The sequence below is a fragment of the Garra rufa genome, chromosome 2 (assembly GCF_049309525.1).
Source record: "Garra rufa chromosome 2, GarRuf1.0, whole genome shotgun sequence".
Taxonomy (NCBI): Eukaryota; Metazoa; Chordata; class Actinopteri; order Cypriniformes; family Cyprinidae; genus Garra; species Garra rufa.
This window is the reverse complement of record NC_133362.1, coordinates 59,905,325-59,922,418: the sequence shown is the minus strand read 5'-3', so window position 1 is coordinate 59,922,418 and position 17,094 is coordinate 59,905,325. Positions and strand designations below refer to the sequence as shown.

The 17,094-nt window shown below is 35.9% G+C and overlaps 1 protein-coding gene across 1 annotated transcript; it reads left to right on the top strand.

The window, feature by feature from the left end:
• The first annotated feature begins 7,871 nt into the window (after nt 1-7,871).
• LOC141326014 (uncharacterized) lies at nt 7,872-12,156 on the top strand. The gene is made up of 2 exons (XM_073834724.1): nt 7,872-8,004; nt 11,174-12,156. The coding sequence occupies exons 1-2, from the start codon at nt 7,920-7,922 to the stop codon at nt 12,154-12,156; spliced, it is 1,068 nt and encodes a 355-aa protein (XP_073690825.1). The 5' UTR covers nt 7,872-7,919.
• The last annotated feature ends 4,938 nt before the right edge of the window (nt 12,157-17,094 follow it).

Below are 17,094 nucleotides of genomic sequence, written 5' to 3'. Positions count from 1 at the left end.
CAAGCCCTTCTTTTGTTTGTTATTTTCAAGTTTCTGGTCTGGATGTCGTCTGTAACGTCGGAGCGCGGAGGTGTATTTTGGATCTTCTTCTGTGAATGACTGCCATAGTATCGACGATAACATGAACTGGTAAGCTAATAATGTCAGTAAGCCGAAGTTGACAAACTTAACGTTAGTCACAGAGCAGCATAATATCTTTTAAACGCTGCCTCTTTATAGCTAGCAAGGTAATTCTCTTCAAATGACGTTTAAGTAAGAAATGTGTGTATGAATGTCGTATGTAACTTTATAGACGGTCCCTTCAGTGACAGACGTGACATAAACAGCGCGCTAACATGAAACACTGAGGTAAAACTGAACACCGCGGTTAACTGCATCTTTTGTGTTTTATTTTCAAGTTTGTGGTCTCGTGGTCATGTCGTCTGCATCGGAGGTGTATTAGAGTCTTTTCTGGTGATTGCCGTCGTCGCGGTGCAAACAACAGGTGAGCTTCCCCTTTCATCAATTTAACTAAGTTAATGTTAACGTTACTAAATTAGCCAAATTAGCCACAGGCTGCTGTTCTCCACTGACTTGCAGAACAGGTTAACTTTTTAAAGAGAGTAACGAGCTAGCAATATATTAATATAGCAAGTTTTGCTAATAAATATGATAAATGCTTATTTTATTAAAAATGTAAATGTTATTACTGTACAGTAGTTGTCTTTTCTGATCATAAACTATAGTAACACTAAAAGGGTGTTGTGACACTGTCTGTTACAGGAGATTTCTCCAAGCACTAACTGGATGCTGACCATCAGATGCAGAATCATCATACAGCCAGCTGTCCATTTTACAGACATGCAGAATCAGGTAACCAAAAACACATTTTGTTTTACATTGCATTTACATTCATGCATTTTTCAGATGCTTTTATCCTAAGCAAGTTATATTGTATTTATATTGTTATTTATTGTATTTCGTAAGGTATTCATTTCCTGGGGGGTGTTCCATAAAACAAGTTTACCAAATAAGTCAGGCTTATTTCAGTTAGTCTGACTTATTTTGTGCCAAATCAAGTGACAATAAGTCAGACTAACTGAAATAAGCCTGGCTTATTTGGTAAACTTGTTTTATGGAACACCCCCCTGGGAATGTTTTTTATTACCATGTCTTGTCACATCAAGATTCAGTTTGCATGCGCATTAAAATTATTTCTATTAAACCAGCATTTAAACAGCAAAATGCAGCTGCTTCAGGTGTCTTTACCTTACTGTAACCTTTAAATTCATAATAGCAATCTTACCATCTGTCAAATTTAGATTATTGTTACTGTAAAGCAACAAATAGAGATTTTTTTAATCGTAGTAGGCTTATTATATGCACAGACTTTCTAGGAAACACACGTTTAGAATGTTTATATGAACAGATTAGTTAGCATTTAGCATGGTCTGTGGCAGACTTTACTAAGTGTCAGGGCAACAAAATTAGATAAACAAGAATGTAATATTAAGTCATTTAAATCATGAAGAAAATATTGTCTTTGTGCTCCATTTAGTAAAAACGGTTTTAAACAAAGCCATGTCTTGCGTCTCTGCACACAGCAGTGTTTAATTACTGAATGAATTTACCTTTTTTAAACACCTTGAATCAGTGATTCACCGGCCCATTCATAAAATTCTTTATAAAAAATTTCAATAAAAAGTTTCTTCAGTTTTTTTTCTTACTACAGCGTTCATATGTAGTATATATAATAAAAATAAAAAAATGCATACAGCATCAAGTTCGACAGTTGAGGCAAATTCTATAAACACTGCTTTAAAAAAATCTTTTTTTTTCTTGTGCTTGCAGGTTCGTTCAGACAGTCAATCTTTGTGGCAGCAAATGCATTGACAGTCACAGATCAGATGGACTTCTGGAAAGAGGGTGCAAACAACAAGCATCAGCCTGAATTCCATTCTGCCGTTTCTCATCAGAGAGCTTGTCAACTTTGACTCAAAATTACTAAAATTTAACACAACACAAACTCATTTTTACTGTATGATTTTATTTTATTTACACTACCAGACAAAGCTTTTGAACAGTAAGATTTTAAATGTTTTTAAAGTAGGTCTCTTCTGCTCACTAAGCCTGCATTTATTTGATCCAAAGTACAGCAAAAACAGTACACTTTTGAGCCGTTTTCTTTTTGAATATATTTTAAAATGTCATTAATTCAAAGCTGAATTTTTAGGATCATTACTGCAGTCACATGATCCTTCAGTAATCATTCTAATTATCTGATTTTCTGCTCAAAAACTATTATTATGATGTTGCTGAGATTAATATAATGCTAACAACAGTGAAGTAGATTTTTTTCAGGTTTCTTTGATGAATAGAAGGTTCAGATAAACAGCATTTATCTGAAATAGAAATAGTTTGTAACATTATGAATGTCTTTATCATCACTTTTAATCAATTTAAGTCATCCTTGCTAAATAATATCTTTCTATTCATCAAAGAATCCTGAAAAATTAAATTAAATAAAATATGTTTATCAGCATACTAGAATGATTTCTGAAGGATCATGTGATACTGAAGACGAGTAATGATGCTGAAAATTTAGCTTTGATCAAAGGAATAAATTAAATTGTAAAATATATTCAAATAGCAGTTCATTTATATAATTTATCACAATTGTATTGCTTTTGCTGTAATTTGGATCAAATTAATGCAGGCTTGGTGTGCAGAAGAGAATTCTTTAAAAAAATCTTAGTGTTCAAAAACTTTTGACTGGTAGTGTACTTACTTATTTTTGCTTTTCAGTGTGTGTATGTTTGCCATGATACAAAGTCTCCAGGGGACTGTGGTGATGCCCTTTTTTCTGCTGTATCCTAGAGGTCAACATTTGTAATTTGTACTTTTAAAAAGAAAATGTTCAACAAATAAAAAGAATATTATCAGAACTAATGCTTATGAGTTATTGTGATTTTTATGGGGTTGGGGTGGTAAAAATCTTAAAATACAGTGCTATACGACAATTGGATTGTTTTTACAGGTAAAAAAAGTTTAAAATAAATGAAAATAAACTCTATAGTACTGATACTGTAATTGAAAATACAGTAAAATACTGTAATTGAAGATACAGTAAAACACTGTAAATGAAGTTACAATAAAAATACTGTAAATGAAATTACAGTAAAGGTCTTTTAGTACTGTAAATGCACTTACAGTAATAATACTGTAAACATTTTTACAGTAACTTACTGGCATCCAGCTGCCAGTAAGTTACTGTAAAATTTACAGCAAACTTTTTACAGTGTGCATATTTGGGTGAATAACGTTTTATATCTTTTTATATTCACTATAAAATGGGAAGGTTTAGGTTTGGGAGTAGGTTAAGGGATCTTATACTACAGGGCCGTTGAATGCTTGAATCTGATTGGCTGACGAACGTTCTAGAGGTGTGCATTATATTCAGGGAAACGCACGGCGAACGTAGTTCCAGGCAGCTTTAGACCGCAGTGCATGTCTATATCACTTCGCCATACGATTTCAGTTATTTCAAAGGTCCTTACAGCCCAAAACAGCAAAATAACTAAAACCCACAATGACACTGGCCAAACTAATAAATACAGTAAACATCAGGATAAAAACGACAGATTATTTCCATGTTTTTTTCCACAATATTACGTTTTATTATGTACGGAAAGCACAAACTCTTATTTCTCTCGCCCTCTTCTCACTCACCTCACAGACGCACACACATAACGTTACAATTTGCACTCGAGTTAGCATTCGCGCTAATGTTGTTAGCTCTGCTCTAACGATAAACAACTTAAAAACGACATGACAGCTCTCACACGCGAGGTAACATAACAACGGCGTGGTCTTGAAGAAAATGAACTTAAAGTTTATCTGTTAGTAGAGACGATGCTGCCAGTCACCCTTGAGAGACACAGACGTGAGAGAGGTAAAGTCATACACTTAGTTTCTCTCCCTCACTCTTTCCGTCTGTCTGCTTGTCTGTCGGTCTGTCTCAACTTCATTATTAACGGCATTATTTTGCTATTAACAGCCCAAGCGTCGTTACTAGGTCTAAAATGACGTTTTGGAACTAGCAACGAAGCTGTTGAATGAGCTGTGTAAGAAATTAATCCTACTCACAATAGCGTTTCAAGGATAAAAATGGGACGAATGTCTTGAAATATATCACTTGATCGATGTCTTGAGGTGTGGTAACTGTAGTATAAGCGGAATAATTGACTTCGGGACGTAGAATTCTACGAAAATAATGCACACCCGAGGTGTAACGGCCACTCCGCTTCGCGTCGTGACCGCATCACCACCTCGGGTGTGCATTATTTTCTAAGAATTCTACGGCCCGTCGTCAATTATTCCTTACTAAATATCTAAATCGTTTATTGATAAAAATGCATTATGCATAATGATGCATAAATTACTTTTCTGGCGATTTGTACCGTTTTAAACATCTAAATTGTTTCAGCATAAATAAAAACATACTAACATGTACGTTTTGCGCTTGTACAAAATAATAAAATGGAAAAAAATAGATAAGGAAGAATAAAAAAATATGAAAAAAAATATTTTCTATATATATATATATATATATATATAAAGTTCCCGACTCCTGGTATAAATGGTTTCTGCACCCAAACATTGTAATTTTGCCCTTTAAATAGAATCTCAAACTCTTTTATTTGTAGTTTTTAATATTTTCAGCAGACTAAATATATTTAAATATAAATTCCTGTGAAAAATAACTTTAGGGGATTTTTGCAAAAAAATTTTAAACATCCCCAAGTTTTAACACCACAACAGTAAGTTACTCATTTCTTAACTATGTCATGTGATGAAGGTACACCCCAATATGAATAAATGATTAAATAAAGCCTAAATAATTACACTTGCAACAATTACATTTACAGAGAACACATACTCTGTGAATAAAATCCAAAAATGCTAAATAATAAGCCTAATCAAGGATAGTAATAGTCATTTCCAAGCATCAACATAAAAAAAGTATTGAAATATTAAATACAGTTGGAAAAGGCACTTTTACTTATTACTCTTTCCATATTTAATTTTATTTTTGTAAGGTTTTTGTAAATCATGTTAAAATATTGTTTTGAATTGCTTGCTATTTACAGTGGTTACTGCAGTTAACTGTTTTTATAGTGTGTTTTTTGCTGATCTGTGTTAAAACCAGACAAAAAAATGAATAATAATCTTGAACATAGTAATTATTAACTTAAATAGTAACCTTTATCACAACAATTGAAAACATTAAAAATATTGTCCTTGTTTTGTTAAATAGATGATAACAAATGATATTTCAGGGATATTTTAACCACTCTAGTAAGAAATCTCCATGGTTTCCATTTCAGAAATCTGGTTACCTTTCTTTCTGCACTTTAGTGATTTTAGACAGCATGACTTTTATTTGATCTGACGATGACATGATGAGTCTGCGCGGCGCTCGTGCATCTGTTGTGATTTGACTCTAGAAAGGTTTGTGTTTTCCACATTCAAAGTGTTTCAATAGATGCAAACATTTCCGTGTATGTTACAGCTTTTAAATAACTGTAAAGTAATCATTTTATCTAATATAGCAGTTTAATACTTTATCTAGGGTTAAAGAACGTTATTTTCGCGAGTGAAGCGCTTCTGCTCATCATAATAGAGATGATGCTGCGTCTCATTTCGCGCTCTATATCTGAATCAATTTAAAATGAACAGGCAAATGTGTAAACGGGGAAAACCGCATGCATTCGGATATTTCAAGATCAGTTTCAGGCCTCATTCATATGTGGAAATAAATCAGATATAAATCGGATATGTGCCAATGCGACTGTCATGTAACGTTAAACAGGCAGATGGGATTTTCTGAGGCATTGCGTTCAGTACATTATTAAAAACTGCTACAATTGGGTATTTAACCCTTGTGAGTTCAAAAAAAATTACACATAGGTGCAAAATGGACAAAACTGTCCATGTCCAAAAACTGTCATAAAAATATGATTTATTAATATTTTTTCCACTTTCACTTATGTCTATTTTTTAACCAACATATGTTCTATCCATAGATACCAAATATTCATTCATTTTCCGAATTGTAACTCTTTAAATGCTGGTTTGTTTGCATAATGCCACAAGTGTTTTTTTTTTTTTTTTTTATGAAAAAATAGTAATTCCCATGTACTAAATGCTGAGCAGAATTTTTTCTTTGCTTATTAGATTCTAAATTCTAAATTTGAAGCCTTGCCGATAGAATGAATGCCTATTAGCATTAGCATCATTTTACAGTCAAATGGCCCTGGGTTAAAAAATTGCAGTTTTAATGGGTTTCAATGTGGACATTTTTGTCCTTAAGGTCCTGAGTGTGAGTATTGTACAGAGAGTAAAATTGATTTTTTTGAAGGAAATGATGGTTAAGTATTAAAATTTCAATAAAAATAAACACCTGAGCCAAAATGTATGCAGATGGCATTAACACAGGCACACTTATAACAAAAAAACAAAACTGAAATGGAAAAAAATGTCCATAAGGTCACACAAGGGTTAATGCCGTCTTATGGGACCTGTGCTGGCAAAATGAGTGTAAATGCGCAAAATTAAAATTATCTGTAAAATGATCTAAATTTGTAAATTTTCTGAAACGATTACCCTGCTGAAAAAAACAGCTAAACCCAGCCTACACTGGCTTAAGATGGAAGGAGCTGTTTTTAACTGGTTTCCCTTTTTCTGGAAAACCACCATCATTCCAATGCTCTCCATTGACTTTGTATTGCGGGAAGCGGACTCCTTGTCATTTCTGACTTCTAACTAAAAACAGAACAAGGTGTAAAAGCTGCTATGAGACGAGGTGTACCGTAAACAAGCTAAAAAACACCAAAACTACGTTTTTATAAGCTCTTGACCTAAAAAACACAAATAGTAGATGTCAGGATATTTCACGTTGGGCCATTCAGTTGGATCATTTCTCCAACAAAGCAAGGTAAAGAAAAGGTGCACTGACATTGACCAATAAAATTCAGTTTCTCAATACATCTCTTCATTTCAGGGTGGTGAAATAATTCTTTGACATGGTTAAATAATGAATATTTACTCTTGCCGTTAAATTTCCCTCCAGCGCGTAGTTCTCAGAGTAGTAAGACACATAGCGCTCTACTTTTGTTCTTGTTCTTAAACACTCTTTTTTAGGTCGACAGCTTATAAAAACAGTTCTGTGGTTTTTAGCTTGTTTACTGTACACCTTTATTTAATAGCAGCTTTTAGACATTGTTCTGATTTTTGTTATTTATGTCCTCCTTTCTTCAGTCGTAAGGAAATTGTTTTTTTGAGGAAACCATTTCAGGATTTTTCTCCATATAGTGGAGTTTGAACTTCTAAAATGCAGCTTCAAATGGCTCTAAACGATCACAGCTGATGAAAAAAAGGGTCTTATCTAGCAAAACGATTGTTTATTTTCTTAAAAAAAGACAATTTATGTACTTTTTAACCTCAAATGCTCATCTTGTCTGGCTCTGTGTGTACTGTGTGTAAAATAACTGATCGTTTCGCTAGATAAGACCCTTCTTCATCAGCTGGGATCATTTAGCTGCATTTAAGCTGCATTTTGGAAGTTCAAACTTGGGGGCACCATAGAAGTCCATTAAATGAAAAGAAATCCTGAAATGTTTTCCTCAAAAAACAATTTCCTTACAAATGAAGAAAGAAATGAACATCTTGGATGACAAGGGGGTGAGTACATTATCTGTACATTTTTGTTCTGGAAGTGAACTACTCCTTTAACTATTATCCTCTGACTGAGATGCACCCAGATTTAGTTTGCATTAATTTCTGTTAATTGTTCTGATCTTAATTATGACTGATTGTCCAAACAGACAGGAAAACTCCTGCTGAAGCAACTGAGATCCCCGTGACGCACTGTTATAAAGATGGCGCTTATTAAAGAGGAGGATGAAGACATAAAGATTGAAGAAGTATTCATTGTGAAACAAGAAGATGACGAGGAAGAAACAGGTTTGTTTTTATTCTCGTTAATAATATTTTTATAATAAAGAGTGTCATTATTACAGTGGTTTTATTTGAAATGGAGCTTCATGTGGACAAAAATATGTTGAGATCAAATGACCAGACACATACTAATGTGCAGCAGAGAACTATTTGATTAATTTCTTAGTTTGATTGTTAAAAAAATGCAATACATGCTGCTATATTTTGTATTTTTTTGAGGTGATACAGAAGCTCAAAATTCTTACTAATAACATTTTATTAACTAGACTAGACTAGCTTGTACGTGAGTGAACCCAATCCTCCCTATTCACAAAATACATCAAAAATGGATTTAGTTTTTTTTTTTTTTTTTTGGTCAGCGGTTAGGAAAACACGAATATTCCTTTCCTTTAATGCGTTGAGCTGTCGCTCTTTCTACGTAATCTAAATCAGTCAAATCATGAAGCTGACATACAGTCTCCTGCCAGTCTTGCTTAACACTGCTCTTTACTGAATGTTTTTCAGTAAAGAGCAGTGGTCGTAGCTGGTTAAAGATGGGAGTAGCTGGTTTCCCAGCCTGACATTTAAGACCAGCCAGGAAAAATGGCCAAAATCCCTCTAAAACCAACCTGCTGACCAGCTATGACCAGCTAAAATCAGCCAACCAGCCTAGGCTGGCAATAAATAACTAAAATCGCCAGTAGGTGGCAGTAAGTGGTCTTAATAAGTGAAGCGTCTTTCATTCATTCAGTAAGTACTCATATCAGTACTCATATTTTAAACATGAAAAGTGTTGTTTCTGTATCAATCTATGTACAAAATGTGTCAATATTTGTTCTTTGCTATTAAGTGCTACAAATATACTTAAAAGACACTTAAGTACATGCAGCGCTGTTTGCTAAAGTAGCATACTTTGCAGGCATCCTATCATACGCACACTGCTGGAATGGATACAGTCAGTTTTGACTGCAAGAGATGAGGTAATTTGATCTCTTTGTTTACGGCACTCCCATTTTCCTGTTTTAGCATAAAAGTGGCATTTTGCTTGTCAGAAATATATGCTCTGTTTTATTGTTACTTTAAATTGGGGTAGAACCAAATTAATGGCAAAGCTCAGCATTTTGTTCGCGAACCCCCTTCCGTCACCTCGCATACCCCAGTTTGAGAACAACTGCTATAGAGTATCCCACAAAAGTGAGTACACCCCTCACACAAATTTAGTATAATGTCTGAAGGGATAATACTATATAACTTTAACTTGGATATATTTTATAGTCAGTGTGCAGCTTGTATAGCAGTATAGATTTACTGTCCTCTGAAAATAACTCAGCATACAGCCATTATTGTCAAAATAGCTGGCAACGAGAGTGAGCACACCCTAAGTGAACTTGTCAAAACTGTGTCCAAAGTGTCAATATTTTATGTTAGCACCATTGTTATCCAGCACTGCCTTAATCCTGCTAGTCATGGAATTGACCAGAGCTGCACTGGTTGTTGCTGGGATCCTCTTCCATATAATGGCATCACATAGCTGCAGTACATTAGACACATGGTGCTTCTCTACCTCCCACCTGAGGATGCCCCAAAGGGTTCAGGTCTGGAGAAACACTTAGCAACCCATCACCATCACCTTCAGACTCTTGGTGGTGTGTTTGGGGTCATTATCATGTTGGAAAACTGCCATTCAGCTTAGTTTCTGGAGGGAAGGCATCAAGTTCTGCTTCAGAATGTACAGTTCATAATGGAATCCATCCCTCAATGAACTGCAGCTCCCCAGAACCAGCAGCACTCATGCAGCCCCAGACCATGATGCCACCACCACCATGCTTGACTGAAGGCAAGACACATTTTTCTTGGTACTCTTAACCAGGGCATCACCTCACATGCTGGACACCATCTGAGTTGATCTTATAGTCTCATCAGACCACAGAACATGGGTCCAGTAATTCATGCTCATGGACTCTTTTTTTTTGAAGCCAGGTTCTGCACTTGATGCACAGAACAGTCAAGCAGACCAAAACATAAACGTAAAGCCACATGTCCAATTCATTATATGGCAAAACAACATACTGCTGTTATCACTTAGGGTGTGCTCACTTTTGTTGCCAGCTATTTTGGCAGTAATGGCTGTATTTTTAGAGGACAGTAAATCTATACTGCTATACAAGCTGGACACTGACTACTCTAAAATATATCCAAGTTTCATTTCTATAGTATTGTCCCTTGAGAAGATATACTAAAATGGTTGCTGAAATGTAATAGGTGTACTTACTTGTGTGAGATACTGTATGTTTCTTCATTTTTTGTTTAAGAGTATTTTACAAAGGGATTTCTCATCATATATTGGACTTCTATGGTGCCCCCCAAGTTTGAACTTCCAAAATGCAGTTTAAATGTGGCGTCAAAGGGCTTTTAATTATTCCAGCCGAGGAAGAAGTTTATTGTCTAGTGAAACGATCAGTTATTTTCTGAAAACATTTACAACTTATATATTTTTTAACCTCAAACGTCTTGTCTAGCTCAGCAAGACAAGCATTTGAAATTAAAAAGTATATAAGTTGTAAAAGTACATAAGTTGTAAATTTTATTTTTTTAGAAAATAACTAATTGTTTTGCTGGATAAGACCCTTCTTTCCTTGGCTGTGATCATTTAGAGCCCTTTGACACTGCATTTTAGAAGTTCAAACCACATAAATCCTGAACAGTTTTCTCAAAAAACATAATTTCCTTACGACTGAAAAAAGAAGGACATAAACATCTTAGTTAAGTATTACAGAATTTTTCCCCAAAATCCCAAGCATAACTTTATGTATATGTAATGATGCATAAAAAAAAAAAAACTTAGTTGATTCCAATAATGTACATCTGAGTCCACAATATGGAGGTAATTGCGAACAAATTTGAAGTGGAATAAACTTCAAACATCCCCAGTAGAACACATTTTGATGTTTTCACATATCCAAGACTTTCTATAAATGTAAACTGGGGTGTCAAGCTCAGCTCTGCAGAGTTTAACTCCAATTCTAACTGAACACACCTGAATCATGGTCTTCAAGGTTAACTTATTAGCGGTGTGTTGGAGCTAAACTCTGCAGGACTGTGACTCTCCAGAATAAATGGAAGATTTGGGCCATTGTTGCACTCTGTTCTTCTATTGCTTTTAAACAGGGGTTAACTTGTATTTGTCTCTTTTTAGAACTGATGGTGCCGAGAATGGAGAGTGAAGTACTAGATGAAATGCAAGATGAAGATCAGTATTTTATAACTGGACGAGAATCAATTAGTTGCTCTCAGACAGAAAATACTTCAAGTAAAACTAATTTCACCTGCCAGTATTGTGGAAAGAGTTTCAGTCAACATGGAAACCTTATAGTCCACTTGAGGATTCACACTGGAGAAAAGCCTTTCTCCTGCCAACAGTGTGGAAAACAGTTCAGTGAACATGGAAATCTTAAAGTCCACATGAGGATTCACACTGGAGAGAAGCCTTTCACCTGCCAAGAGTGTGGAAAATCTTTCACTAAAAAAGCAGCCCTCAAAAGCCACATGAACGTCCACACAGGTGAAAAGCCTTACACATGCCCTCTGTGTGGAAAACATTTCAGTCAACAAGGAAGCATTAACAGGCACATGAGAACTCACACTGGAGAGAAGCCGTGCCTCTGCAAACTTTGTGGAATAGGTTTTACAACCAAAACAAACCTTGAGTATCACATGAACATTCACACTGGTGAGAAGCCATATGCATGTGATCAGTGTGAAAAGAAGTTCAGTCATAAGGGAACCCTTAAAAAGCACATGGTGGTTCACTCAAGAGCTCCCTCTCTCAGTTTTATATGCCATCAGTGTGGAATGAGTTTCTCAGACAGTGATCACCTTAAAAATCATGTAACATCTCACACTGGAGAGAAGCCGTTCATGTGCAATCACTGTGGAAAGACTTGCTCAAACAAGACAAACCTAAATCTACACATGAGAATTCATACTGGAGAGAAGGATTATATCTGCCCTTATTGTGGAAAGACTTTCAGATTTAGAGGAAACCTTCGGGCTCACATGAGAGTTCACAGCGAAGAAAAACCTTTTAGTTGCCTTTCATGTGGAAAGTGTTTCACACTTAAGGGAAACCTTACCGCTCACATGAGGCTTCACACTGGAGACAGACCTTCTGCAACCTAAGTTTCACATATCAGAGAAACCTGAAAGATCATTTGCAAATACATTCTGGAAACACACTGACAATTTTAGAAGGAGCAATTTTAAAAATCACTCTGAAGGCGACGCAATACTGTGGAATAACTGTTTACAATTACAGAGGTCAGACGTTTTCTGTAGTTCTTGACCAGGTTTGCACATATTGCAGCAGATATTTTGGCCCCCTCCTCCATACAGGTCTTCTCCAGGTCTTTCAGGTTTTGGGACTGTAGCTGGGCAACAGGCTCTTACTGAGAGAAGTAGGTTGTTGCCCAAACTCTTGTGATACATCCTCCCCTCAATACGGTGCGGTCGTCCTGTCCCCTTTGCAGAAAAGCACCCCCAAAGCATGATGTTTCCACCCCCATGCTTCACTGTTGGTATGGTGTTCTTGGGATTGTACTCATCCTTCTTCTTCCTTCAAACACGGCATGTGGAGTTGACCACATCTGACCACATGACCTTCTCCCATGCCTCCTCTGGATCATCCAGATGGTCTTTGGCAAACTTCAGACAGGCTTGGACATGTGCTGGCTTGAACAGGGGGACCTTGTGTGCGCTGCAGGATTTTAATTCATGACGGTGTTGTGTGTTACTAATGGTAATTGTTGAGACTGGTCCCAGGTCTCTTCAGGTCATTGACCAGGTCCTCCCGTGTATTTCTAGGGTGATCCCTCACCTTTGTCAGGATCATTGATTGTCCCTAGTGTAGGGCTGTTCCAAATTTTTCGATACGATACCCTGAATTCAATAAACGATACTTTTTTTTAAGGAATATATTTTAACATGATTACATAACACAATCTCAGAGAAACTTTGGTTTTATTTTTTCAGGATGTTTGTGACACTTTTCACAACAGGCTTATCTCTAAGACCAATAAACAAAAGAACAAAATGAACAAAGTGTAGTTAACACAATATATCAGTGCAAACAGTTTTAATAAAGTTTAAGCAGGTTCAAGTCAATCAATTTGAAGTATTTGTGAGGCTCACTGCTGCTTAAAGGTTTAGTTCACCCAAAAATTTAAATTCTGTCAATACTTCAATTATTAATGACAGAATTTTAATTTTTGGGTGAACTAAACCTTTAAGCAGCAGTGAGCCTCACAAATACTTCAAATTGATTGACTTGAACCTGCTTAAACTTTATTAAAACTGTTTGCTCTCATTTAATCCAAGAGCTTTCTGATCCTCCCATAGATAAACCGTTGAATAAAGTTATTTTTGTTTACTTTGCGCACAGAAGTATTCTCGCAGCTTCATATAATTATGATTGAACCACTTATATCACATGGACTTATTTTGACTATGTTTTTGGTTCCTTTCTGGGCATTGAAAAATTCATATCCAGTAAATCTATGGGAGGATCAGAAAGCTCTTGGATTAAATCCAAATTATCTTCATGTGTGTTCTGAAGATAAACAAAGGTCTTATGGGTTTGGAACAACATTAGGGTGAGTAATTAATGACAGCATTTTCACGAAAATTCCCTGCCCTTGTATGTAGGACCTTCTCTTTCATGGAACCCTCTCTCACATAGTGAACTGACACCGTCAGGTAGTGGTCCTGTGCGATGCTGGTCCAGCCATCAGCAGTCACAGCCACATCCCTCACATCTTGCAACTCTTTCTTGACATTTTCTTTTTCAACTGCATACCATGCAGGTATGAGGGTATTTTAGAGCATGTCTCGGCTGGGGGACTGGGGTTTAAGGTGCTTATCATCTCCCTATAGTTGACATCAAACACAAAAAAGTAAAATTAGCATTATTTTATCATTGTTTCATCTTACTATAAAAAGTTTAAAAAATTATCTAGGTTAAGAGACTACCTACAAACCTTGCCAACAGCCTTAATGGTAATATTACAACATAATTTACAGCTTACTGTACTTACCTCCACCATGAAGCCTCCACAGTAGAAAAGGGCAGCAAACCTTTTACAATAAAATTTGTAACGGCCCTGTGGCATTCATCTTTCCTTTCTTTGTTCATTTTTACTTTTTCTGGCAGTGTAAATGGATTATCACTTGATGGTCTCCTAATTCCAGGGTCAGCAGGAGCAGAGACATGAAAAAAAAACATGAAAGCTGAACTGTTAATGCAGCCAAGGATAAGGACATTTAAATAAGATAAGTTTAATACAAGGTAAACTTCATCATTTACTGTTAACCTTAAAGCATTTTAGTATCAACTTAGCTAGGTATTTAAAGCCATCGAAACAGTACATAACGTTACACAGCGTACGTAAGGTCCGAAAAAGGATTCATAAATGGTAACACTTTAAAATACTGTTTCTTACTTACTGCAGAACTAATAAGGAGTTATTGAAGAACTAACAGGTAACTATTCATTAACATTTAACTCACTACTGTTAACTACTAAGGAACACTGTAAAAAAACGATAATCTACTGGCAGCTGTGGTTGCCAGCATTGCACTGTTTAAATACAGTGGGCTACTGTTATTAAAATTAACAGCAAGATGCTGTTTTGTTAGCAACAGCATACAACTGTTATTTAGCAGTAGGTTACGGTTTTGTTAGCTACAGCATATAAAATGTTATTTAGCAGTATATAGCTGTTAATGTACATTTCAATCACAACCCAATTATTCTAAATTGCAAATGCTATTATACCCGACATTTTAGATTTGTGGAAAACAAAACAAATAAGGCCAACTTATTCTTTTATTCCTTCTTTATTTCCATTTAACACTATATTAATTGTTAAGATGTTTGTTTGTTGTGCCAAAAAAATTAAAAAAATGCAAGCCATCATATTTTCGAGTGCATAAACTATGGTGCAACAAATAAGTACCCATAACATGGAGAAATACAAAGATGGCTTAAGAAAACAAACTCAATTTCAAAATGCCTCAACTTGACATTAAATAATAAACAAGCTTCAAATCAAGCTTCAGAAAAAAAAAAAAACTATAAGTAAAATAAATCAACAAAAGGCTTTATCAAACACCTACGGAGCCCCTAAGGGGACGTGGAGCAAAAATGAAATAAAGTTTAGTTTCGCGTGCTCACGTGAAACTATCGCGTGCGCACGTGAAACTTTCTCTATAGTTTCGCGTGCGCACGTGAAACTTTCTCTATAGTTTCGCGTGCGCACGTGAAACTTATAGTTTCGCGTGAGCATGTGAAACTATCGCGTGCGCACGTGAAAGTTTCACGTGAGCACATGAAACTAAACTTAAAAAAAAATTCTGTACATGAAGATGATGATTTTCGCGTGAGCACATGAAAGTTTCAAGTGAGCACATGAAACTAAACTTTAGATTTTTTTTACTCTGACGTCCCCTTAGGGGCTCCGTAAACACCAGCCCTTTCTGGATATAAAAAATAGAATACAAAAAAAATATATATATATAACAGTATATACAAACCACTGTAAAACAAAAAAACATTTCAAATAAAGTGCCACTCAAAGTCCATCAATCTTTTTAAAAGATTTGACACTTTCAGATTGACTGTCATGGTCTTTGTCACGTATCTGGTCTATCCTGTCATCATGAACTCTTGCACCACACTTCATGGACTTCATTCCCCACAAGCCACTGCTCTAATCACTGCATTCACCTGCTCCTCAGTCATGGTGGTCAGCCGATCCAATTGTTGGTGATGCACAGTCAACAGAGAGGCTTGCCGAGTCACTTCAGTCACCACTTGATTTAAAGCCGCTGGATCCTGAGGCGGCGAAGTCTTCTGTAACAAGGAGTCAGAGACATTCGGATCCATCTGCAAGGCTTTATTTAGAATCGTCAACAGGCCTGAATAATCACCAGAAAACAGGAACAACGTAGGTAATCCGGGAATCAGTTCAATAGACAGGCAATGGTCGCAATGGCAGGAAGCGTCAACGGGGTACACAGTCCAGAGTCATACACAGATAATCCAACACAGAGAAATACGCTTAGAATTACGACCATTTGGAACGATAAGACTTCGCAAGGTGGCTGTGTGTGTGTGTGGCTTAAATGCAGACAGTGTGATGAGGTGCAGCTGTGAGCAGTAATCAGTAAAGTGAGAGCAGGTGAATGCAGTGATTAGAGCAGTGGCTTGTGGGGAATGAAGTCCATGAAGTGTGGTGCAAGAGTTCATGATGACAGGATAGACCAGATACGTGACAGTCTTCTTTTGAACAGTTTTCCCAGTCTTTTTAGATGTCACTTTTCCTTTTGCAGCCTTTGTCCTTTTTTCCGGATTTATTCCAACAAATCATCTGAAAAATAATAAGGGAAGGCTTTCTGTGATTTCAATGTTTTCAATGTTTTAAAACTTTAATAATAAAAGATTTAAAAACACTGTACGGTAGTGTAATGCTTGTTATTTAATGCTTGTCATTAGCTAATGTTATGAAGTGTTACCAAACTTACAGCTTAAACCTTTAAAGACCCAGAAACTTCAACTTTACTTTGTAAAAATACTATTACAATATTATTGAAAGACAAAATAAATTTACCTTTGAAGGAATTCCAGTGTGGATACTGCTTCCTCCTGATATTGCATGTTAAAAAGTAATACAGTGAAAACAAAGCAGCAAGTCCAGAGAGAAAGTTTGGTTGCACACCCTCGCAGATTATTCTGCTCTCCAAGCTGATCATCCATTGTTTCATCCACTGCCCATGAGTATCACTTGGACCTTAAAAGGAGTGTACAGATTATGTTATAAACTATTATCCTTGGAGAGCTAACACAGAAAAGGCAGTGGAAAATTATGCAAGCCCTGACAAAATCATATAATATTCATATCTTCCAAGACAACAAACCTTGCAGTTTTAAATTTTTAGCCAACAAGCCAGTAAGGTTATGATACTAAACAGCACAAACTCACTCAGGCATCACATAACATATTTTCTTCATTTATAAACAAGTACACTCCAATCAAACATTTTTATACAGTGACGAGAATGAGG